The 27512-nt window shown below is 29.4% G+C and overlaps 3 protein-coding genes across 6 annotated transcripts in view; 1 reads left to right on the top strand and 2 right to left on the bottom strand.

Annotated features, from left to right (window-relative positions):
- Nucleotides 1-8742, bottom strand: part of LOC141527456 (uncharacterized) — a 34166-nt gene extending 25424 nt beyond the window's left edge. Inside the window, exon 1 of the mRNA XM_074242955.1 lies at nucleotides 8590-8742. The gene's annotated coding sequence lies outside the window, so the exon portion shown is untranslated. The remainder of the gene's footprint in view (nucleotides 1-8589) is intronic.
- Nucleotides 8743-9256: 514 nt separating this feature from the next.
- Nucleotides 9257-11206, top strand: LOC141527455 (WD repeat-containing protein 89). The gene is made up of 7 exons (XM_074242954.1): nucleotides 9257-9536; nucleotides 9605-9831; nucleotides 9901-10235; nucleotides 10317-10445; nucleotides 10621-10715; nucleotides 10802-10904; nucleotides 10968-11206. The coding sequence occupies exons 1-7, from the start codon at nucleotides 9367-9369 to the stop codon at nucleotides 11118-11120; spliced, it is 1212 nt and encodes a 403-aa protein (XP_074099055.1). The 5' UTR covers nucleotides 9257-9366; the 3' UTR covers nucleotides 11121-11206.
- Nucleotides 11207-12922: 1716 nt separating this feature from the next.
- On the bottom strand, nucleotides 12923-26982 carry Cyst (rho guanine nucleotide exchange factor 18 cysts). 4 transcript variants are annotated; one of them, XM_074242938.1, is made up of 15 exons: nucleotides 26667-26982; nucleotides 26108-26197; nucleotides 23918-24238; nucleotides 23448-23827; nucleotides 23192-23341; nucleotides 22894-23084; nucleotides 22253-22405; nucleotides 21843-21918; nucleotides 21629-21758; nucleotides 21359-21545; nucleotides 19574-19627; nucleotides 17929-19450; nucleotides 17658-17840; nucleotides 16859-17568; nucleotides 12923-16714 (listed from the first exon to the last, which is right to left on the bottom strand). In XM_074242938.1, exons 2-15 carry the CDS (start codon nucleotides 26145-26147, stop codon nucleotides 16345-16347), a joined length of 4467 nt encoding a protein of 1488 aa, XP_074099039.1. In that variant the 5' UTR covers nucleotides 26148-26197; nucleotides 26667-26982; the 3' UTR covers nucleotides 12923-16344. The 4 variants fall into 4 exon arrangements, with proteins under 4 accessions (XP_074099039.1, XP_074099041.1, XP_074099040.1 ...); XM_074242940.1 differs by having other exon boundaries at nucleotides 22253-22402; XM_074242939.1 differs by having other exon boundaries at nucleotides 26898-26964.
- Nucleotides 26983-27512: the final 530 nt, after the last annotated feature.

The raw sequence follows: 27512 nt of genomic DNA, 5'->3' as shown, positions 1-27512 counted from the left end.
AAAGGTCTTCACTTAAATTTGTGCCTTTTCAAAGTATTATATCTTTCTCACCGATAGTCAGTTTATTGTGATAAGTATTTAAGCTCTATCTCTACACACATAATTAAGAAATGACCCTGTATCTCGTGAACTATTGACATTTTTAAAAATATAAGCTCATCCCGATGTTACACTCATCAAGACCTTTCATTCGAGTACCCACATGCATTTTGATATATTTTTTATATATACATATATATAATATATATAAATATATGAAAAATTGATGTGAGTACTCAAATGAAAGCTTTTAATAAGTATAATGTCAGGGTGAGCTTATATTTTTAAAAATGTCAATATTTAAAAAAGTACAGTGCAATTTAACAAAAGTCATTATTTAATAAAGCACAACTTTATTTATTTATAGTTCATAAGTCACGGCAGTCACATTGTAACTGCAAGGTTGCTAATATTAAATAAAGAACTAACAAGTTGACCCAAGGAATTTTTACTTTCCGCGGTGGCGGTGGGTTTTGTTCTCATTAATTCTGTCTGACGGTCCAAATATCTCATTTCCGGTCAGGACATTGCCAGTGCATTCACCCGAGTTGATAAGAAAATATGATTCTCCGTTTATCCATTGGTCGGTTGAAATTTTATAAGTCAAAAAAATTTTTTAAAACCTTAAAATTGAATTTCTGATTTTTTATTTCAGCGCAGAATATATTATACTTTTTTAATTGAAGCTCGGCATCAATTCGGACATTGAAAGAGGTGAACTACGTTTCATGCATTACGAAGAGAGCTCACAAACGTACGTGGAGAGTGACGCGAACGAGAACACATGAGTACAGAGCAGAGAGAAGTCAGAAATATCTCTTGCAGATGCTGGTGCTCCACTCGCGTTGACCAGCGGACCGAGTCGAGCAAAAGCTTGATCGATTTTGGTGCTCGGCCGGCGATGAAATTCGTGGAATGAGAAAAAACAAAGACTACAAACATTAAAGAGTTTTTTTTTAACTCTCTACGTGGTTTTCGGCCCACCTAAACGGTATTTTCAAAAAAAAATTGTATTAATTTTTTTGGTAGCATCGTTTGATTTATCCTAACTTTCCATTAGAATGTATGTATCGCGCTGATGATGAATCACTGGGATTTTATATTAATAATTTAACCACAAATGTTTTTTTCGGTATTTCCAAAACTGAGTAAACTTCTATTTAAGTACAGTTCTATGAAATGACCTCTTTACTCTTCGCTCTACCGTTTTTCGCTCATAAAAAATCAAAGATTTTTTTTTTCCAATTTTTCTATTCTTAATGCATAATACAAAGAGAGGATTTTATTTTGAAAGATTATCACAGTATCTCTCAATAGTTCATCAAACCTCAAAATTTGAAAATTTTTTGATAAAAAATATTTATGATAAAAAACAAGCCAAGTATGGATTTTTTTACGTTAAAATTAAAAAATATTATCGAAGTTATTTTGGAGCGAAAATAAAATTTCTACACAGAAAAAACAAATTTTTTGAGCCAAGAAAATTTTAAAGAAGACAAAAATTATTTTGGAGCAAGAAGAATTTTTCTTGATTAAAGAAAATTTTTTTGGCTTAAAAAACTATGACTTTATTCAAGAAATTTTCAATCTTTCTTAATGTTTTCAGCCAATAAAATTTATACTCCAGTCAAAAATTTTTTTTATCAATTTAATGTTTCAATTTTTATTTATTTTCTTTTTTCATGATATTAAAAAAAATTAAACGAGTTGATTTTTAATTTTTTGTCGTCAAAAAGGGAAAAAGTCTCAAAACACTAAAATTTTATGTGCAATTTCATTTGAAAAAGAAATTCTTTATAATCTATTAAATCATCAAGCTCAAGCATCAAACCTTAAGAAAAATTATTTTTTTTAAATCAATACATTCTGTCAGATTAAAATTGGAATCATCTGAGTCGTATCAATTATTAAAGACAAAAATTGATTGGTTTTACAAATGAATGTCTAAAAAAAAATCTCAATCCCAAATAAGTGACCAGAAATATTAATTGATTTTACGATAAAATAGTAGATAAAAATCCCAGAGAACAAGAATAGCAAAAAATGTACATTATTTATCTTGTTGTAATCACAACCTTATAAAATGGTTTAGTCAGTAGTTTGAAGCCCTCTCATGATGTCTACTACACATATAATACACAGCAGTCTTGAGAGAAAGAACGTGCATTATTATTTGTCTCCAGCATCACACGTGTCGATGACGCCGTCTCCTCACACTTCGCTGCGGTTTTGGAATAACAAAATAAAGTGTAGCCACCGGAATACGAGATCATGAAGACAAGAAATAAAAAATCTTTAAAAAAAGTTTACATATGTTCAAAACACATGAGCTTTCAGATCCCGGATATCTTCCCACGTAATACCGAACCTCTTTATTTAATTTACTAAGTAAAAAAATTTATAGTATGAAGATAAATAAATAATAAATAATTAATTGAAATTTGAGACGAGTAGAGCGATTAGTCATGCTCTAGATTTTAATAAACCGCCAAAATAATCAGTCATGGTACGTTAAAATGTCAAGGTAAAAATGATGCGCATCTACGGCCTAGTTCCATGACATTATAATATTTTATTTGCATTAGAATGAATGATTTAAGCTCCTGTACGATATCATATATCTGATACCATCATATTATATATAAAGATAGACGTATTAAAGCAAACGAGTATTAAAAATACAAAGCGTACGTAGTATCCCTAGGAAATATCAGTTATATTACATACTCGAGCGTAAGCAAAAGATTACTCATAAAACTACTGTGCTTGTGAACTCTATTTTAGTTTTATTAAACATGTATCGGCTTGTTTTGGTATAATAAAAGACTTTCCTTCTACTACTTCAAGAGTTTGCATCTTTATATATTGCAAGTATAGATATATAATATCAATCTCGAGATATAATAGTTTGAGGGATCCACTTCTACATTGGATCTCTCAAACTTTAAAAAGTATATGTAGAGAAAACTATTCTTTATTCCACTACAGTTGTAAAACTACTTTAAAATATTTTAAAAACTTATATTTTATAATTAAATAATTTAATATCCATCTCGAGTTTTTATGTAAATATAAAGTTTAACAGAAAGTTTTGATTATAACTTTAAAGCAAATTTAATGCTACACTGAAAAAATTTTCTGAGCCAATTAATATTTAAGTTATGCTAGTAGGTTATTATTTTAGAATTTAAATCGGTAATTAAAAGTGTTTTAATTAACAATTCTTTGGATTGGATATTTTTAATTAATTTTGTTCTAGCCATAATATTTATTCCTACCAACATAATCCGATACTAAATTTTAATTTGTGCAGTTGAATATTTACTTTAAGTAGATTTAAATAAAAACTAATTTTGGTAATCATTGCAAGTTTATTTTAACTTTGTATTTATATTATTTTTAAATTCTCACTTATGGTTTTTTTTTTAATTTTTATAGTCTACTTTTTTAATACTCTAGGAATTTAATTTTATTAAAATTATTGTGATAGTGATTTTTATTTTGGTGTGAAAGAAAGTGACTGTGTTTTTGATATTAAAAAGTATGATATTAACTTTAACATCAGGGTCAAAAGTTATATATAGAGCATGAATATAAGTAAAGTCTTTATTATATGTACATAGGTCAGATGCAGATTCTAAGTGATAAAAACTGGCACAAGCCGTCATCGATTGACCCGATGGCTAAACCGATTTAGTTCACCGTATAAACATTTTATTTTATTACTATTGTTTATTTAATAATTCAGCCTACATTGTTAAACCATTAACTTAATTAATTAATAATTTTTTTTTTGTAATACAAAGCCTGTTTTTAATACAATTATTCTGTTATTTTTCTCGTAGAGCGTCGCTTCGAATCTGCACGCAATCATCAACAAACTAGACCTATGTTTTATAAATTAATAATCTATATATATATAAGAGATTCCTATCTATAAGTCACTCATCACGATATCTCGGGAACCATCAGACCTAGAAACTTGAAATTTGGTAGGAATATTCCTTTCGCCGAGTAGAGGTCAGCTAAGAACGGATTTTACGAAATTCCACCCACAAGGGGGGTTGCGGGGGCGTTAACAATGGAAAATTCCCGTTTTTAAACTATTGCTCCTATCGACTCCAAATTGGATAGAAATCTTTTGTAAGAGATGTAAAAATAATCTATGAACGAATTTCACGATACCTCACTCCCATAAGAGGTTGCGGGGGTGGCTGTTAACAATGAAAATTTTTAATTTTCAAGCTATAACTCCCATCGACTTCAAATTTAGTAGGGATATTACTTTTACCATGTAGAGGTCAGCTAAGAACAAATTTTCAGAAATTCCATCCCCAAAGGAACTTGCGGGAGCGTTAACAATGAAAAATATAGGAGCTGTTCTATAGGTAGATTGACTCATCACGATATCTCTGGAACTAAAAGACCTAGAGACTTGAAATTTCGTAGGAATATTACTTTTACCATGTAGAGGTCAGCTAAGAACGAATTTTAAGAAATTTCTCCCCAAAGGGGTTTGCGGGGGCGTTAAGAATGAAAAATTCCCGTTTTTAAACTATTAATCCTATCGACTCCAAATTTGGTAGGAATCTTTTGTAAGAGATGTTGAAATTATCTATGAACAAATTTCACGATAAAATCTCACCCCATAAAGGGTTGCGGGGTGGCTATTAACAATGAAAATTTTTAATTTTCAAGCTATAACTCCCATCGTTCTCAAATTTGGTAGGAATCTTCTATAAGTGATTTCAAAATGATGTAAGAGCGAATTTTATAACAACCTACTCTCAAAATGGATTGCAGGGGTGGGTGTTAACAATTAAGATTTTTAATTTCCAAGCTATAGCTTCTACAGGTTTTAAATGTGGTAAGAATCTTTTGTATGTGATGTAGGAATGCTATAAGAGCGGATTTTATGATAGCCTACTTATAATATGGATTGCGGGGGTAGGTGTTAACAATTAAGATTTTTAATATCCGAGCTTTAGCTCCTGCAAACCTTGAATTTGAAAATACTTTTGATCTACCCACCTCCTCCTACACATCTACCTCATAATTCTTACGCATTTAACATGTCGCGATATCAATTGTTGCCCAGAAATTATCCTTGAGGCAATAATTTTTTCTATTGACTCAAGAAAATTTATTTGTTTAAAATGGTGTTCTCGGTTAAAAATATTTTAATAATTTCAAGGTTACATATTTTTCAGCGTATTAATAACAAAATAAATTCACATATGATGTTAAATTCAGCTAGAAATAGCTTTTCTCGAATTCTGACTTCAAAAGGGATTACGCGTATAAATACAATTCTGTAAACGCCCAGCAAAGCGGGCGGGTAACAGCTAGTTTTATAATAAATTAATAAAATTTTTTAAAGTATTTATATTTTATAATCAACTATTTGCTTCATTAGTTTTTAATTTTATTTTAATATTAAAAAAAAAAAAAAAAAACGTATGAATAGACCTAACTGGAACTAGTAACGCGTCAAATCATTAGGGCTGAAAATAATAATTACTATAATCAATTCGGTCATTCGCTAGGCAAACAAGAAATAAATAAATAAATAAATATAAATTTAAAGATACGAGTACTTAGTTATTATGAATAGTTAGGTACAAATAAAGAAACGAAAGAGAGCGAAACGGGGAACAGGTGTACATAAAGAACGCGACCAGCGTAACTACATAAATCGTATCTTCATTCCGACATATTTATTTTTTTATTTCAGTAAATCTTGATGTACTTTTTTTCCCATCATCTAATCCTCGGTTATGCTTTTCGGACTTTGCAACTAGATTCGAAGAAACTGTAGCGAAACGCCTCCATTTTTTTTTTTTTTTTTTTTTTATATCTTCCATCTTAAGAAAAGAAGAAAAGTAAGTGTCTTATAATAAGAAGAAGAAAACGGAGTAAGCAGTTATGTTATTTTTCGTCTTAAGTCGATACATAAAATTTCTTTTTGCTTTACTGGGGTAAAAGTTATTTCATGCCTCAGTATCGTTGCTTTGGCGATGACGTAAGCTTTTTATATAAATATATATATAGCGACATAATATAAGCATAAGTACATATGATAGGTACAAGAACATAAGTATACTCGGAGATTGACAAGACGATATAAGCTTCAAGGATACCGAGATTTAATAATTATAATAATAGTAAAAAACTAGGATGTGTATTTTTATTTGTTTATATTTAAACAAAATATTCCATTACGTGGATATTAAATTACTTGAGCAATTTTTCTCAACGTTATTATCATGAATGGGTGAATAAATAGTATGATTAGAGATGTAAATAATACGATTAAGAGGGAAAAATAGTAAAAAAAAAAAAAAAAAAAAGAAAATGGTACGTGTGGAGTAAAATAAGCATGCGTTATGTGGTGTGATGTGTGATGATAAATCTCCAGTGATGAGGAAGTGTGTAAATAAATATAATGATATAATAAAATAAAAAAAAATAGCTCGCTTCCGCGGTAATAATACAGCACAACCGTAGGTCAATATAATGCAAGATGAAAACTGCTCTAAGTAATAAGATCTCTAGCAGAGCAGACCAAATACTATACCGAGATCAAGAGTTTTACAGAGAATCTAATTCAACACAAGTTGATAAAGAATAATGCATTGTACTTTTTTAACTATTGACGTTTTTAAAGATATAAGCTCATCCCGATGTTACACTCATTTATATTTATATATATATATATATATATATATATATATATATATATATATATATATATATATATATATATATATATATAAATATATGAAAAATTGATGTGGGTACTCAAATGAAAGGTCTTGATGAGTGTAACATCGACATGAGCTTATATCTTTAAAAATGTCAATAGTTCACGAGATACAGGGTCATTTCTAAATTATGTATCTAAAGATAGAGCATTTTCGAATGCAGCCTAAATACTTATCATCATAAATTGACTATTGGTGAGAATGATATGAAACCATGAAAAGGCACAATTCCAGGTCAAGATTTTTCCAACAATACCAAATTTAACCATAAAAACCCATTTTATCATAAAACTACACTGGCCACAAAATTTAGCTTATTCTCTCAATAATACATATTCTATGCTATGTTGATGAAAGTAAACTTTTGACTCATCACCGAATAGAAGTTGGAATAAGCTTGAAAACACTCAACGAATCTTGACTTCCGCGTTGGGTCACAAATTCCTGCGGTGGTTGTTGTTAATTTTAATTAATGCTAATTTTAATTCACCGTAGAATTCAGTTTTAGACAAACGGTTCCAAATTGCTCAACATTTAATACTGATGATAAAGTTTTAAGATAAACTTAACCGGTAAGTTTAAAATTCCTGGAGTTCTGCGGATGTAAGTTAGTCAGTGGATGAACGTAAAACGTAAAAGTATGATAAACATAAATAAGCGATTGAATGTCCAATAATCTAATGATTGAATCAGAATTATATTAGTGATCTCGTGTAGAGCGAGAGAGAGAGAATGGAATGCCGTTGATGAGAGGTGACGTAGTCGGTACTCAAATTGAATTACAGCTCGGGACTCAATAAACTGACCACGAGCAGAACGACTACAGCAACGGCGACGACAGTTAAATGTCCGACAGAGTGATACTCGTGTTCACATGGGTACACAAGGTAAAACCATATAATCTATTATAAAATCGAGCTATTATGTCACATCAAACTAATCAGACAGCGCTTGGTTTGTATTATGTTATTATTGGCTAAAGCATTAGACCAGCTTAGACCATGAGATCAACGCTCGACGCCCTTTGATTTTAATCCAGCTAATCGTCAATAATGAACAACACGCCAGCCATGTCAGGGAGCTCAGGGTGATCGGATCTTATGATCCTACCCGATTTTAGTTGACAAACAAGTGAAATTCAATTAAACTCTCGAATTCGTGTAGTATAAATGTATAGCAGAGTTAATACAAGTCTTGTCTTATCTCGGGAACGTAAGTATCTATTGTCTCTCATCATTAACAATTCATTTTCATTAGCAATTAATTTTCTAGCTCTTCCTATTACAGATCAGACCAGACTAGACCAGACCAATTTGTATTATAATAATAATAATAATAATGATGGATAAACGTCAATTGATGAAATTACAGATTAAATTATTAGTTTTTAAATTACTAAATTATTATTATATACTTGCGATGATTATTTAAATTTTTTAAATTAATAAATAGACTGAAGATTATGCACTGAGATTCTGGCTTTAACCTTGGCCTCAGCCAGCCAGTAATCGACTGTTTTTTACACACTTTAACCGGCTAAACTTGGCAGGTGCAACCCAGGGTAAGTTTTTTTTTTTAATTTGTTATCATTATTTTTTTTCCTCCAACCCGCCAAATTGTTTTCTGGATCATTTTATTGTCAAGATGAAGGATACAGCTGATCCTAAATTTTGCTCTGGAGTAATATTACAGCTACGGATGTTTCGATGAATTTTATTATTAACGTTTTGGTAAATATTAACTCCTAGATTGAGATAAATTAACTAGATTATTCAGAGATACTCACCTCGAATAATTACTTGCAAATACGGCAACCACTGGTGGTTTTATTAGTCACTGATTTTATTCACTGGTGGAGAATATTATTTCACTATCACTGAGACAACTTTTCACGACCACGCCAAAACAGCCCCTCGTCAACGACTGATTTTTATCGAACAACTCGCGCCAGCAACACTGCTCTCCTGCTACAATTGTCAAACTGACGGCTAGCTCAGCGCCACCTGCTGTTTCTTGTTTGAAATATTCAAATTTTCGCGGGTCGATAAAAAAACTCACCACGCGCGGGAAAAATGAAATTTAAATTTTAGCAGTCACTTGGTAATTTTTTTATTTTATTTTATAAATAAATCTTTTTTGAAAACTTGTAAAAAATTTGAAAAAATGTAAGTGCAATTTTTTTTAGCTCTAATTTAATGAATAAAAAAAATTAAAAATGTCGGCTGACTTTAGTATTAAAAACTTACATTTCTAATTTTTAAGAATTTCTACATGTCAATTTTTTTTGCCGTAATTTACTTGTTAAAAAAATTCTAAAAGTTATTAAATATTTGCTAAATTAATTCTTATGTGGGAAGATTATTCTTCTTCCATCTTGCAGGATACTTACGAAGTACATTTTGACTCATGCGCTTTCAACTCCCGGGTCTTTGCTATCTTCGAATCTTAACCTATTTGACATACTTAAATTATTTTAAAACTCTAATGCGTTTTTTTTGAAAAGTGAATTTTGTAATTATTGAAAATTGATTAAAGATTTTTTGATAAATGATATCTTAAAAAAATGCCGAATATGATTGAAAAAACCGAAAAGAGAGATGGAGAAAATGGCGAAATACAAGATAATAACATCATTTGTAATAAGAGTATCAACAGATGTGAGATGATATTGTCAATGGAAGATACTATTTCCACCGAAGACAATTATATACTTGGTATCTGTGGTACTCAGAGGTAATTTATTTCCTGAAATTTAATTTATCAATTAAATAAAATTCTTAAAAGTAATTTTTTAATTGCAGCGAACCAGAATTTCGTATTTGCGCCGCATTGTCTGATTACACATGCGTTGTTTACAATGTTGGTGACCAGTTATCAAAAATTTTAAAATTAGATCACAACACGTCACCAATTGTCGGCGTTAAATTCTGTCATGGTTCAAAAAATATTTTGTATACTGCTACAAAGCATGGAAGTATTACTGCATGTGATTTGAGAGCTAAGGGCAAACCCGTGGCCGAGTTAAAAGGTATTACTTTTTTATTATCCGCAGATACTCTGTCTAACAATCGCTTTAATAAATAAATTATTTGAGTAGATAATTCGTCTGAAGGAAAATTAAAACCTCTAGCCAGTTTTGATATTAGCTGTGACGACAGGCTCGTCGCTGCAGGTACTGAGCACATCGGTGGAGATGCATTCATTTTATTCTGGGACATCAGGTTTAATAATTCCAAGTTTGACAGCAAGAATAATTTACTGGGCGGGTACTGGGAATCTCACATGGATGATGTTACATCTTTAGCTTTTCACTGTGAAAAAGATAATGTCCTTGCTTCGGGAAGTACTGATGGACTTATAAATATTTTTGATTTAACACAAACCACTGAAGACTCTGCTCTTAACTATTCTCTCAATACTGAATCATCTGTGGTGAGACTACAATTGATTAATAAGATTGTAAATGTTCTTGATTAATTACATAGAATATTTAAAATAATTATTTAATTTCAGGATAGAGTAGGGTGGCTAGAAGATGGTAATATTTGGTGTACCACACATACTCATTCACTCCAGATGTGGAAATGTGAGGATGCATCACCTTTTATTAAATATAACCGCAGTTGTATTGCCAATTTTTTGGTAAATTTATTTATTTATTTATTTATTTATTATTATTATTATTATTATTAAGTTGTATTTTTAAATCTTAACTTGAAATTTAATTGGAGTATTATTTTGACTTATTAATTAATTTTAATTATTTATTTATTTTTAATAATTTAGTTTTTTATTTACTTAATTTCATTTATTTTAGAATGAAGATCCAGATAGTTGTTACCTTGTTAAGATGAACAAATCTGAGGCAATAGATCATTCATTTTTATTAATTGGTTCGAGTACAATGAAAGGGTAATTATAATTAATTATGATAGTAAATTTTAAATTTAATAAATTTATTGTGAGAATTTTTTAATTCAATTATAATTATTTTTTAGCGAGAATTTATCTGGAGTCACTGTCAATAGTGATGGCATGGAAATATGTTATGATTTTATAGGAAACAAACAAATTGTACGAGACAGTTGGCTTCATTCGAAGGTAATTTTTTAATAACGACTACTTAATAGTAGAATCTTATGTCAATTTATTTTAAAAATTTAGAGTGGATGCATGATAACTGGAGGGGAGAGCAGTATTTTAAACTTGTGGAAGCAAAGTCCTGAGTCACTGTCAATTCCAAGGCATTCGGAACGTAAATCCATTGCTAAATCCAATGGAAAAGCCCGTGATAAGCATAGGACGAAACCATACTAATCGCAATGGAAATTGCCGTGAAATTTTGTACAATTTTTTACATTTAATACCTAAAAAAATAAATGGATCTTTATATTTAAAAGTAATAAATTTGATAATTTATGTATTATCTTTATTTTTATTACAATAACAGTTTTATTTACATTTATAATAAATAGTATATTTTATTCATTTATTTTCTTCCTCAGGCAGCTAATTATTCATAATATATAAAAAACATAGAATGTCATTTTAAATTATATAGGAATGTATACTCTCCGTTCATTCAAATGCACGGTATTATTTTTTTAATTTTATTATTATGATTTTATAAGAAAGTTGTAAGGCGTCATTAGAAAATATAGTTAACACTGTATATTTTTTTAATTTTTTTTTTTTTAAGATAACTGTTCTCTATTAATTTTAATATTCGCGAATTTTAAGTTTTAGTACAGATAAATATGACCAGCGGTGTCTCTCCAGATGATTAATTTTAGAGCATGGAAGTGAGATAACAACTGCTTTGCCAAGTCGTTAAGAAGGTATTTAGTCTAGAAGCATGATCTTCAGGTAATTTTTTAAAGTGCCGTAAAAAAAAGGCAATCAATATTTTTACTATACATTTTTTTTAAGTTATTGATTAACATTACAAGAATAGAATGAAAAAATTTTTTAGATAATAGCTAGTATGATTCCAGATTATAATGAGTATAATCCAGATATCACGCAATATAATCTAAATTCTTGTAGCTACTATTCGAAATTTTTTTCACCACAGATATCACTGAGTATAATCTGGAATAATATCCAGTGTCATCTTGTTCTTTCCGTGTATGGAAAAGTAGAAAAAAAATTTTTTCTCAATATGACGACTGTTTGAAAAAGAAAAAAATTTTTTTACTTCTTTTTTTGATTTTCGAATTTTTTAAAAATCGACAATTCATGCTTCTAGACTAAAATACTCCCTTAAATTATTAAGCCTAAAAAAATTTTTTCACCAAATTTTATTTCGACAAAATCGTTCTAGCTCATCAAAATAATTTATCTACGAGCACCTTAATAAATGTTTTTTTTTTCTTTTTAAGATTTACTTTATACACGATTTAACAGGAATAAATATATAAAACTGCTTTTGTCATAACACGTGGCTAATTAAATGTAAGTATAAAAAGTTGGAATAAGAAGAAAATAAGTAGTAATATTAATTAATCAATAAGTCGATTAATTAATTATTATAATAATAATAACAATAAAGATCACTATTATGAGCGCGTAGATTGATTATGTAAATATAATAATTAGATTTAATAGTAACAAGTCTTTAAAAGGGAATATAAATTCAGGCAAAAATGATTTTCTCTTTAATTGCAATTTTAAAACACAGTCTCGCTTAAATACTTTTAATTGCATTATTTATTCATTTGTATATTATTTTATTACGAGGCTCGTCAATCGAGTATTTTTTTAAAAATATATATATATATATATATATATATATTTTTTTTTTTTAAACATTCGATGCGAGAAAAAATACTTGAAATTTCAGCTATATAAAGTTTCATATTAAGAAAATATTTCAATTATAAGCAAAAAAAATAAAGCGATTAACATTATTACCGATATCACAATAACAATAGAAGTAGTTACAGAGTTTAAGTACAAAAATACTTGCTCCGAAATATTTTTTAATAATTAGAAATATATATATGTATATTTGTCGTCAATTTTTAAATATGACAATACCGGGGCCGCTTATGTTTCTTATTCCTCCCATTTTTATAATCTAGAAACTTTTAATTTCATTTTACTTATTATTGTTTATCTTTTTTTTTTTTTTTTTTTTTTTTTTTTTTTTATTTCTTTAAGACGTCTTAAAAAGTATAAGCGATTGTACGCGCAAATAAATTTACAATTTAAAGCAAAAAAAAATTTTTTTATGATAAAAAGTAGGCCGTAAGACATTATCCAACGTTTCATCAACAGCACCGACTAATAAATAAATCGGCATTGGCATTAACAATTTAGTAGTATAATAATGATAGTAATAATCAACGACAGTGTCATTTAATTTTATGAGCATAAAACAACATATGTATATGCTTAATTACAATTATATATACATATATAATTATAATTATAATCGATTGCAGCAAAGACTTTAGTAAAGTTAAACTTAGTGAGCATGAACTAGTACATAATTTCTCAGAGTAACTTTTATCAATCTTTCATCAGTTAATATTAATAATTATTTTTTTTTTTTTTTTAACTACAGTACTATAATAATTCAATGACTTATTATATACCATATTCTTTACCGGAAGTCTTCTTAAATAATAGTTTAATATTACTTATCAATCAATCAATCATCAATTATTAAATACAATTTCTTTTTTAACAATATATGTTTACCTACATCAATACACTCACACATACAAAGTACATACAATAATCCAGTAACAATCTTACGTTTTTTTTTTTTTTTTTAACATATCACGATACATGTGTTATTGTTTATTTATTATTTACTCTCTTACAACCGACAAACTTACAGTATAACGGTAAAATTCTATTGTCACCACAATTGATTTTTAAAGAGTTATTATTAAATAACAGTAATTAATATTACTATTATTATAATTATATGATAATCTATAATTGATTTTTTTTAATATTAATTTATACAGATTATTAATTATTAAGTACGGATCATTTTCTCTTCAGGTTTTTTTGCATCGATTATTTAATTCGTTTTTTTTTTTTTTTTTTTTTTTTTTTCCCTAAAAGTATTGCACGCTTACACGTAATTTTAATTAATCAATTTATTGAATAAAAAAAAAAAAAAAAAAGACATTTGTTCTCCTTAATACAGATTTTATTTTATGAATCTAGTTAATGTCATTTGAATGTTTTATCCATCGTATTTAAAGCAATAATTAGTTTAATAATAATTATAATGATCATAAATAATTTTCAAAGTCATTAAAAAATCATTAATTAACAAATGGCAGTGAATAAGCCAGCCTTTCCAAATCCTCATTTGCTATTTATTATGTGAGATATAATTAATATGAAAATGAGGATATCTCCTCACAATTGGCTAATTTCCATTCTTAATGTTGATTATTACTTTTAAAATTATTTTGTTTAATTAAATGCAATATAAATGAGCTCCAGGTTTATTTATTCGAGTATAAATATTTTTTTTCAATCAATTATTCTTGGAATATATTGGAGCGCGCATGGAAAAAAATAATAAAAAATAAATGCATAAAAAATCACAAAAAGGTTTTTTTTTTTTTTTTTTTTTTTTTTTTTAAATATTTTGTAATTAAATTAATGAGGCACATTCGTTGCCTTTTATCGAGATTATTCTCTTATAATATTCGATGATAAAGAATACTACCCGGAACCTATCATCATTTAATAAAATTTTCATCAAACGTATTTATGAATCAAAATTATTTTTATTGGTTCATAAATACACTTGGTAAGAATTTTTTTTAAATAATCAGTCGTAGGACACGTAATTAGGGTAACACCTGCTTTGTCTAATCGTTGGATAAGGAAATGTTTTACTTGATAAATTTATTTTCATTTTTAATGGATTTTGTTTTTTCAAACTATGACATTATTTCAAATTACAAATACAAAATCTTTAAAATTAATTATAAAATTTTATTGTACACAATGACGAATCATTTTTTATATAATAAATTCAATCAAAACTGGAAGTTAACGATTATCAAGTACGACGAATTTAAAATAACGATTGCTTTATTTTGTTCAACAGTGCGTTTATCATTTCATATATTAATAATATTTATTTATATTCTTTTATTATAAATTTTTTTAATACTGTAGTATGTACCGATCGTCGTGGCTTTCAACTTTTTTTTTTTTTTTATTTCTTGAAAATGTATTAAAAAATAATTATTTTTCCCGCTAAACAGGCTTTTTTTTTTTACAACAAAAATAATTTTTTTTTGTATCAATAATAGTAAAAAATAATAATCGATCATCATTATCCATTTATTGGAGTAAGAGGACAGAAAAAATGTCGATTGCACATACATCCATACATACATACATACATATATATACCAATATATACATATGTACATAAATTGGAAAAGCAACACAAACATAACTTTCAAAATATTATTTTTTATAATTACTGATCACGCTTTATATGTCCAAAAATCTTAATATATTTATTATGATTTTCAACAATTGTCTAGTTATCGACTCTTGTGTGTGTATGTGTGAGTTTGTATTTTGTCAGTATTATATAAGAAACTTTCAGTCGATTACCAGAATTAGCAACAAGATGATCTAAATTAGTTCACCAAAACGGTTAATTAATACTTATTTGAAATACTTTATCTATTGTTTTATACTGATCTAAAAATTATCGATTTCATTGTTAAAAAAAAATTTTTTTATCTTCGTTAATATTCACGTTTATTTTCATTTTTTTATCGCATCCAAAATCATAAAATAATACAAAAAAAAAAAAAAAATTACAAGTAGTTGGAATTAATAAATGACAAAAAAAATCCATCATGTTATTTATACATTTCTCTGTTTGTTCATTAATTTTGGCGTAAAAATTTTCGTTGTTATGTTTTTTAATTTATTGAGACTTTGAAAGATTATATTAATATAGCTTTAGTTTTTTTGTCTACTCAACATTATATTTTTCGGAATTTTAAAATTTGTAAAATTAATTATTTTATATTAACTTTCCAAGTTCTAGTAATTTATTAATTCGGAATGTTGTCAGTCTGACTAGTTGACTGCAACCCCCTGATGAAGACTCAATAAAGAGTCGAAACGTCGCAATAATAACAATAACTTGATTGTTTTCTTTGTAATTTATTAATTCCAACTACCTGTGATTTTTTTTTTTTTATATTATTCACGTTTATATTTAAAAATATAATTTAAATAATATCGTAACTTTAATAAATAAACGTGTGGATAATAATTTCAAAAAAGCAAATTATCCAGTTGTTTATAAACCAAAAAGACTTAAACAAACAAACTCACTGACCTTATTCAGTGTATAAATAATACATTAATCATCAGTTTTGAATATTGGAAGTCAAAATGATTTAACGCGGCTCCTTGATTGTGCCTCCTTCGACGGGCTGCGCGATGGAGTTGGAGTTGAGGTGGGTGTGCCTGGTGCATTTGTAGAGGCACGAGGTGGTCGACTGTGTTTTCGACCAAAACGAAAGAATCGTCAGAAAAATATAACTTCCTCTTCGAGTGGTTGCTGTGGCTCAGCACGCTGTTGATGTGGTTGAGGTGGTAGTGTCGACTGATGTTGCTGCTGCTGTTGTTGTTGCGGTTGTTGATGATGGTAAGATTCTACTGATGAGCGTGCAATACGAACTGAACGATTCGATGAAGATGCTGAAGATGATGATGACGATGATGACGATGACAATAATGAATGATTTCCATTGTTATGATGGTGATGATGGAGATGATGATGGTTATGACCTAATTCTGGAGATGAGTAGGCCGAAGTAGTGACCACTGAGGAGGCTGGGCTAGAACTGGTCCGTGAGTGACGATCCGGGCTGTTATTGCATCCAGTACTGGCACTCCTGTATAACACATCGAAGACTAATCTCAATGGAAATAAGCATCGATATCACTTTGATAAACGTTTTTTCGCCCAAAAATAAATAATACCACATGCGCCAAGTCATAGCTGTTTTTTCTAATTTATTTATTTATTTATTTTTCACCTTGTACTATTGTTGTTGCTGCCGCTGGCAAGCTTAAGTGGTAGTTGTTGCTTAACAGGCGGTAGATTACTTGGTGCTTTCTGTTGATTAGTAGCACTTATTAAATTCAACGGTATCCTTTTAGCATCCGGTAATGACTTGCGTGACTGAAGAGTGTCACTGGACTGGTTAACGTGAGACACGTGAGTTGCATTTGAACAAACTGTCGGCGTTGTAACAACACCCGAGCGTTCCAATGCTTCAAGTCGTCGATACAATTGATCACGTTGATTTGTCACGTCGAGCTGTTCAGCGGCTACTTGTTCTCTAAGTCTCGTTAATTCAGCACGCTCCTCAGACAACTCCTTCCGTTCCTGCTGAGTGGCTGCCCGGAAGGCTGCCTTCTCACGACTCAACTGATCTTGCAAATTTCTCAGCTCCTCTAATTGACGATTCGGATTTGGCCGGCTGTTTGATGATTTACCTACTCCACCATCTTTACACGCCGATAATTGAGCTTGAAGGCTATCTATTGTCGTCATTTGATTACTTATTATGCAAAGTAATGTGTAAATATAATGGGACAGTCTTATTGCAGCTATTTGCTGATCTTTGTTGATTTCATGAGCGTCACCCTCCTTTTTAATATCACTTTCTTTCACAAAGTCACTTGTTTTTGGTGGTGTCATTACGGAATGTAGTGTAGCTGAATCTCGCCATGGATATCGTTCCTGAGTAAAAAAATAAAATAAAAAATTTTAGGACAATATTCTAGAGATGTTGTAAAATTTAATAAAACATAAATAAATAATAAATTTACTTTATTGTTGTTGTCAAATCCAGCAAAAGTTTCTGCTCGCCGCGGAATACAAAGAGCCGGAGGAATATAAGCTTCACTGTGTCGTTCACCAGCAGAGCTTAAACTTCGTGACAATGAACCACCACCCGCTCCGTATGATAGAGAGCTTGCAAGTCGTGTTGCTTCTTGTACAGCTACTACAACCTAAAAAAATTTTTAAACCATTTAATTATTAAAAATAAATCAATAAAAATATATTTAAATAATGATCCACAGTGTATAAGTTTTTTACCTCTTGCCATACTTGCCACGAATCAGAGCCATCACCACGACACAATCGAGTGTAATCGGGTATATTTTCATTCCGCTCGGTTTTATCAGCTTCATTATCATTCTCATTGCACATATTACCCTCGTAGACCAGCCTCATTTGTAGAGCCATTTTTTCTTCCAACAAAAGCGCTTGTTCGGTGTCTTTTTTTCTCAACTCACTTATTATTCGAAGTATATGAGTTTCCTTGGCTTTAGCAATACGCTGTCGTTCATCAATAGACAAAGTAGATGCAGATGATGACCTAGTACCAGGAATCTCACCAATAGAGCCTTCATCTAAAGTGTCATTTTCACAGTCCTGTGGACATGCTTCAACAGCAGAACGTATAGCCGATATCCACAAATGTTTATCTTTTGGTTTCTGTACTTTTAGCTCAAACATTTCTGGTTCAGAGGGATTGCTACTGATAACGTATATACTACGAGACTCTTGGCCAGCCTTTTCACGGACCAATAATTTTTGCAGTGATACAACTCCAGCTTTATTATCAGGTACAAAGAAAGCATACTTTTGATCTCGTGTTTCAGCTAAAAATAATAATACATCAGACAAGACGACTACAGTTACTGGTACCATTTTTCCACGACCTTGCATAAGATATGCAGTACCCTCGAATTTTAAAACACGATTAAATGCCATTAAATCAGATTTCTTAAATTTAACACCACGATGATGAGCAAATGATTTAGCATCAATACGATTATATATTTCTAATTTTCTATCTTCACGTTCTTTATCAGCAACACAAGTATTAACGTCACCCAGTATTTGTTTAACAAGATTTAATGCCTGACGTAAATTTTCTTTTTCTTCATTAACTGTACCCGTTTTAATCAACGGCTCAACGAGCAATGGATACTTTGTCAAACGTTGCGTTACAAATAAAATACATTCAGGTATACCTTTTTTCTTCAACAAAGGATTAGTCTGACATAGTTTAACAAACCGTGAAAATCTAGCGTCCATGCGTAAATAATACTTGTATGTATCAACAGCATCACGATGACGGCTACAAAATTCACCGTAAGCACTTGTCATACGTGCTGAATTTTCATCTGAAAATTGATCAACAAGTATGTCAGCAATCGTCGGTACTACGGAATTAGCGCTCTGGCGTTTTCGTAATTTTAATAAAAAACGCAAGTGGATGTCTATTAAATCACGCAACCGTGGAAACATTCGTTCAAGATCTGGTGCACCCAAACGGAAATGCCGCCTCAATCCTTCAGCAAATATTCTATCCATTGCTAGCAATACAAGACAGTGATGCTTTTCTGTAAGGACAAATTCATAAATATGCTCTTGACGCTTAACTTCACGATCATTATTATCAGCAAGTCTCAATGCTTCGCTACGTCCTATTGCTGCGCTCCAAGAATCTGGTTCATCTCCTCCCAATTTTAACTCTGGATCCAGCCCTTCTATGTCGCTGACTGTAAGTAAGTGGACGTCATCCCCAAAGTCAAACTCTTCCCACCCGCTGTAAAAATAAAATAAATCATTTTAATCGATGGTTTTTAAAGTTCAAGTTTATAAATTCATATTGGAAAAAAAAAAAAATATGTATGTTTATTTATATATAAAAATATATTTTTTAACTGACCTAACAATATCTCGATGTCCAGTATCGCCGTCTTTTTCCTCGCTGATTATTTGACTGTAAAAAATTCTCTTAGCATGAGTCAGTGCATTATAAAGTCCTTCCGATAGATTAAACTAATCGGTTGGATAGGCAAAAAGATGATCGATTGTTGCCTTTTCCTAACGTTAGCGTAATCATTTAAGCATAGGTATTACAAATAAAATAAAATAAAATAAATAATAAATAAATAAATAAATAACAATTAATAGTTTAACAGAGTGCACTGTATCAAACTTTTAGTGATAAAATTTCAGTAAAAATTTTAAAGTCAATTTTTAAGTTATACTTCTGATTGGGTAAACAAGGTCTATTTACACAACGTAAAAATTTTATTATTTCTATACCTTCCATAGAGAAGGTTTAATTTTTAATAAAAAAAACAAAAATAAGACACAAGGCACAAATATAATTATTTTTTAATTTTTTGTACTCTATAAATAATTAGGATAATTTTTTTTTCTTTTTCCATGGGAATGTATGCTTACCTACTGTGGAATAAGTGATAAATAAACTATAATATTTGATACAATAATTAAAATAATAAAGAAAATAACGATCAGTAATAAATGAAAGGTACATTTAAATAAATTAAAAATAAATAAATAAAATAAATACAAGCAGGCAAGTTTTAAAAGCTCAGACAAGCAGAAAATATAATTAAATATTTCGCAATATGTGCCGGTCATTCGGTATTTATAATAAATAGTAAGTAGTAAATACGCGCGAGTAGTATGTGTGCGAAAAATAAAAAATAGCTTGCGTCACGTTATAATTTTTTTTTTTTTTCCTAAAGACAAAATACGTATAAATATTATACGTAGGATACATGTGTATCCAATAATACGGATCAAATATATATAAATAGGTAACGATTATGTATTATACATAATATACAATAACAGTATAAACGATTCGATAAGGAAGAGTGAGACACATTGTGAGATGATATCTGTGGGTCGACTTACTTGACTCCAAGCTTGGTGGCAACACGCCGCCAAGGGCTGTAGCTTGTCACTGTTTTCTTGGTGGTAATTTCCCTTTTATCGTTGTTATCAGTGACCATACGGTATTCGTTGTGGTAGAGCACGGGAGGAAATGCACGGAGGAAGGAAAAAGCACACATTGCATTAGCGCAACCTTATGTTTTTTAATATCCGCGACAATACCATATTTTGATTTCATTATTTATATTTTTTTTTAAATCAATTTTTCCCTTTATTATTTTTACCTTCACTCCTTGCATTATCTTGCCATTTACTCACGATTTATTCTATTTATTTATTTCAATTTATTTTAATATTTATTATTTTATTGACTAGCATTACCAATTAGCATTTAGTTATTGTTATTATTATTATTATGATTATAAAATATTATTGTATCAGCTAAAAAATAATTAGTTACGTGATTGTAAAGCACTATTTACCGGGCTACAACGCTTCTACTTTAATACAACGATCAGTAAAGTAATTAATAAAAATTCTGCCGCTCTATTTATCTCTTGCAATAATTATAAAATTAATTTTAAATAAGCTCCTGAGACAATTTGAAACTTCAAGTTGATAATTATTGTTGTTGTTGTTTTTTATTAAAAATATGGATAATTATCAGCTACGATGGATATTAAATAAAAACTTGTAGATTCAATTTGCCTGTGCATCGGCAGCGTGCGAAACTTGGACCATAAACACGTAGATTCGATGCAATAATCGAATTTTAATATAAATAATATTATTAATAACTTACTTAGTGGAACCAGATGAGCTTGTTGGCGGTAGAGAAGCCGTTGAACCGCGCTTAACGTGTCCTACACTCGAAGCTATTGAAACATTTGATATTGATTTAATAGCACCTTTAGTACTCTTTGTCTTTGAACATTCTGTTGACACTTGATCGCGACATGATTGATTTTGATGTACTGATGCTCCGCAAACTTTAATTATGCAGAAAGAATAAAAATAAGTAAATGTTAATATGTACATAAAAATTATAATAATATTTTATAGTTATACTTACTTTCACACTGTAAAATAGATTTATTGCTGAGTTGTTTCATGCAAATATCGCAAACAACAGTTCCCTGAGTCCCAGCAGTCATTGTTATCCAATGATGGGACTGCGGACTAGGTTTCTTCCCACTTTTGTCCTTAAAAAAAAAAAAAGTAAAATACCCAATTAGTATAATAGAATAAAATAAAAAAATAAAATAAATTAATTAAAAAATACCAACTTTTTTTTTACGGAAAAATAATGAACCTCTCTTCCTACGTGTTTTTTCCGAATGCTGATCATCATAAGCTGTACCACTGTAATAATTACAGATGAATTATTAATTTAAAATAAATTTTAAATAATTAAAATAATAATTATAAATAAAAAGCAAAAGCATAGCTCGACAAGCTATTTGTGATAATGATTAATGATTAAAATAATATAATGCAGTGATAAAAATTAATACACTCAGATATACACGACTTAGTTTAAGTACTAACCATAACCCTTTGAACTAATGTGATAGGATTATAATTTATAATTATAATCATTAGAATTTGATAAATATTAAAATAGTACTTGTGTTAAATAGAAGATAGTTTAGTTTTTAAAACTATTTTATAAATACATATACATCTAATTACTCACTCAGTCATAAGCTCGTCGAGAGAAACTTGAACATTAGCGGAATCTTCACGTATTAAATCTTCATGGAATGGGTGATGATGACTATGGGCTGTATGAAGGTCCTCAGTCTCAGTCTCACTTCCACTACCTTTCTCATTTCTTTCAAGTCGTCTGCTGTCATGCATGATTATAGCAAATGATATACAGTGCAACACACACTAAACTAATTAACTATTGTGTCTCTAAATCACGATCGTGTCTAATTTTAATCATTTATCTCAGTCTAAATATCAATTTATAAACTTACTTAAGAAATAGAAACAAATACACCAAATATATAGATATTTTATTAATACATAGTGTATTGAGAAAAATTGATAAAATATTTTAATACTCTATTCTATTAATTTATTTATTTTATTTATATAAACAATTGATAAATTGATAGATAATTTGTATTACTGACATGCTGAATGTGCGACAAATAAATATGTGATCCAAGCACTCATGAATTGAGTAAAAGATTCAGTCTTATATTTAAAGAAAGAAGAAAGAAAATTTGAAAGTGATTGCATATTATTGTAGCTAGCTAAATATATGTATAATATATAAAAATTTTGCTGTTTTATGGTATAAAATATCGACAATTAGAAATAACTTACGCGGCTAAAGAGGGGGTTGCGCGTGAACCTGACTCAGCAAGTAAAGTTTGTCCAGGTGGGGTGATGATTGATGGTGTGGAAATTGATTTTTGAAGGGGTAAACGTGATCCTGTAACCCCTGGTAGTAAGTTTGATGTTTCCGTCGACCTTTGATTGCCACCTCTTTTAACCGCTAGCTTCTGTAAATCAATCTGCATCCAAGAGATTCACACGTTAAATGTAAGATTCATTAATCTATGATTAATTACATTATCCCGAGACAAATATATTTTAAAAATGCGGTGTAATTAATTTTTACCTGAACAAGGTCAGCCTCATTGAGAGAGTGGGTACTTGTTTGAGATCTACACGATCTATTAGTAACTCCTGCACAAGGGGAACGTGATTTACCGTCCGATTCAAGGTCTATTTCGCTATCTAGACTACTCAGACTGATACTGCGTTGTCTCTGAAAATATCATTTTTTTTTTTTTTTTTTTTTTACATCAAATCATCAGATAATTAATCAAATTAATAATTTTATATCCAATATTAAGAAAAAAAAATTTATATACCATATTTTGTGCTTGTAAATGGTTTTGAATTTGACACCGATGACGGTGTCGACTTTCCTCAAGATCAGTCCAACTGCGACGTCGATCTACGCCCAGCATTGAAGGTGGTAATTGTCCAGAATTTGGAAAATGTGTCGGAGAACTATTGGTCGAACAATTGGCAAGATCAGGATCTGAACCAGGACCAGGACCACCACGATCACCAGTACGTCCTTTTGCGGCTGCTAAGCTCAAAGGACAAAGTGATGGACATGATGCACTTAGTCGCTGTGATTGATCATTCTGTAGTAAACGATTGCCGAAGCCTAAGGTGCATAATGTCAAATCACGCATTCGCTGAATACTGTTATGAATTTCATGAAGCTGTTGGAGATTATCTTCTGCAAAAATTAAAAAATAACGAGCTCTTATTATTGATTCAATACTTATGAGAACAATATCAAGTAATTTAAATAAAAATTGAAGATTACCTAAAACAGGATAATGCTTAGCTAATCCCGGAGAGTGAGGAGTAACGCTGATAATCGGAACCAGTGGATTCTGTTGGTTACGAATATTAACTTCAAGCGTCGGAGGATCTGAATGACGCTGATCTTCGCCGCTCTCAGACATTATGATATCCGGATTATCTTTGGTATATTCAGCGTTAGTATGGTTGTCGTCATCAAGATTCAACGACGCCAATTCACCATTCACTACAGACACATGGTGATTACAGTCATTGATTTCAGAACCTAAGTAATCCGTAATCACATCTTCGTCACTATCTTCTCCGCTATTGGGGCATTCATCTGTAAAGTAAAATCACATTACATTACACTTACTTATTTATAATAAGTGAAAATAAAAATTGAATAACTTGATAAAAATAAAAAAAATCTAAATTCCTATCCAATTATTTTTATTCATAAAGTAACATCAGTGCTTGACATTGGTACAGGTAATTGAATAGATGGAATTTATCAAGATATGAGAAAACCGATACGGCATATCCATTTTCCATGTGTAAGTATGAAGTACACACTTGTACTTGGTTTATAGAGAGCGAATAAACTCGTACTCAAACTAGTAGACATCTATCTCGAGATATTTCCCATTAGTAACCGCAAAAGATGTTCAATAGAAACCAGGTCACTATTTATACCCATGTATTTATATTTATACATACATACATTAACTATTATTTAAATCGTCATCGATATTTCGGACTTGTATTTATACGCCATAGTACAATAATACTCCGCTAAAATCATGGTCAAGAGTTATCAAACCACTGAGACTGAATAAAAACGTCAAATAATTCTTAACTCACAGATTTAATAATAATAATAATATTAATGATGTATTCAATTATTTTAATTCAATAGACCATTATTAACTATTATCACCACCTACATCTCTATTTAACAATCTACATAAATTTCATTTCTATTTTTATATGTATTTTATTATAATATTAAAACTATTGATTTCGCTCTTGAAACATTTTTAGTATTAAAGTAGCACAGCTGATACAAAATACGTCCGATGAGTTTTACGTCACAATACGTATTTTTTTTTTTTTTTTTTTTTTTTTTCCAAGTAAGTATGTCGTTTAATTTTAGTCGATAATTAAATTTTAATTACCGTTAGCGTTTAACAGTATTGATAAACATTAATTTAAATTGACAGCAGTCAAAAAGATGGGTAAATAAATAAAAGAGTAATTACAGATAAAAAAAAAATGAACAAACAAAGTGAAAAAAAGTAATTAAAAAATGTTCTGGCCTTTAGCAAAGAGTAAAACGCGGTGTTGCATCCACTACAAAAAGCCTCGGGGACGAATTGATCGCGACCTCGCACTCGCACAACTCCCAGTGCTCTCTGTCCTCTCAGTATATTCTACTACTATACTACCCTGCTATGTTGTTGGCACAAGAGTCAACCATCCAGGCCATCCCCAACCAACCCCTTGGATAAAACAAAATCACAAAAGTCGTACTGCTTCTCCCACTCCATATAAATATATATATATATGTGTAGATATATAGCGATATATATGGCATCCCACTGGCACTTATCGTTAAATCTTTTTGTGGATGGAGCTTTATTTTTATCCTACATTTTCACGGATTCTTTTCGACTTTACGAAGCATCACAAATGCATTTAAATATCAATACAAATAAAGAATACACATGAATAATTTACCTTCATACATGAATAATAATAATAAAAATAATGATAATGATAAATAATACTGAAGTTAGCGATCAGCTCTCAATTTTAAAAATTTTTTTAATAAATTAATTACATTAAAAAAATTCTTCTAAAAATTTTCGATTGTAATTTTTATTATTTTTCTTGACATTAAAGTTAGCTGTCACTTGACAATTTTTAAAATTTTTTTAACAAATAAATTTGCTCCAAAAAATTGTTTAAAAAAAATTGCATTTGTAGTTTTTTAAAATTTTTAAATGTCAATTTTTTTTTACCATAATTTATTTGTTACAAAAATTCTTAAAATTATCAACTATCTGCTAAGTTAATTTTCACATGTAAAAATTTTTTAATTAAATTTTTTTTTAATAATTTAATTACTATAAAATTCAAAAAATATTTTTTATCTGTAAAATTCAGTGTTATTAATGATAATGATAAAATAAAACAAATAAAAAATTACCTGATGAAAATGGAGCGAGTCCTTCCTGACGTTTTTCCATATTACCGTAAAATTTATATGATTTTACTTAAAAACTCCAATTTTCACCAACTGTAAGCACGTTAAATTGATTTTATAATTAAATAGTAAAAAGTAAATAAAAATAAATATAAAATAGTAAAATAAGACACAAGATAGCCGTCACGGTGATGAATTATTGAAGATAATTGAGAAATCGTTGTAAAAAAAATTCCAACATGCGTGTCAATAAATTTATATTGTTATACGGTGTGAAAGTATAACGATTATAGTAACTATTAGAAAAAAAATAAAATTATACATATGTATGTGTATGTGTGTGTACATTATACATGTATATAATGAGCGTCTAAGGCACGGGCCAACAGTCGATTTATTATTATTTCCGGAGGTGGAAACGACACTTGTTGCCAGGGAAAGCCGCAATGACAGGTAGTTATTGAGTCTGGCCACATTATCCAAAATACAAATTTACTTCACTAAAAAATCATGTGAATTTTTTTTATCTAGATACATGTATGTGTACATTGTACATACATACCCAGCGCAAGTAAGTTTAAATGAATAAACCAAGTCACTGCCAACACAGTCACAATACAGATGCTTCCATATTCAGTATTCCATGAATACGTGTTTATTTATTTCCAAAATCTAAGTAGCTCCCTTTGTTTCTATCTTCTCTATATATTTTTTATATTTTATATTATTCTCGTACACTTATCGTACGTCGACCATTTTATATATTAATACATATACGCACAACGTAACTAACTTTAAGATATACATGCACTGGCTCCAAATCTGACACTCCTTTCTCTGAGCACCTCTGTGGTTGTTACCTTCTGCTTTTGATGATGTTGAACAACTAGCTAAAAAGTGCTTGAGTGGAGAAGTGAACAAAAGATAACGCTTTTATGTTACCAACTTAACCCAATAAATTTATTCAAATTCAAACTTTTTGTTGGTCACTCTTGATTTGAATTTATTGTAAAGCGCGCTCTTTAAATAATTTAAATAATTTTGTTTTATTTGACAGCTAACCTCAAAACTTTAAATTTTTCTTGACAATAATTAAATATTTATTATTAATTTGTGCACGAAGAATTTTTTATCAAAATTTTAACATTAAAAATTAAAAAAAATGAAAATAATTAAATGGCTGGAACTTGAAAAATTTAATTATTTTTTATTGACATTAGATAGTCATGAACTGCAATATCTCAGCCGATGATAAGACAGTACAGTTTTCACAATACTAAAGTTAGCTGACGTTTTTAATTTTTTTTCATTTATTAAATTATAACAAAAAAAAAATTTTTTAAAAATTGCATGTGTAATTTTTAAAATTTTCTACAAGTGAAATTTTTTCTTTTGTTTTTTTTTTTTT

The sequence above is a fragment of the Cotesia typhae genome, unplaced genomic scaffold (assembly GCF_013202065.1).
Source record: "Cotesia typhae breed Kobodo isofemale line unplaced genomic scaffold, CoteBio_Ctyphae contig_4, whole genome shotgun sequence".
Taxonomy (NCBI): Eukaryota; Metazoa; Arthropoda; class Insecta; order Hymenoptera; family Braconidae; genus Cotesia; species Cotesia typhae.
The sequence above is the reverse complement of the archived record's forward strand: the minus strand, read 5'-3'. Positions and strand labels throughout refer to the sequence as shown.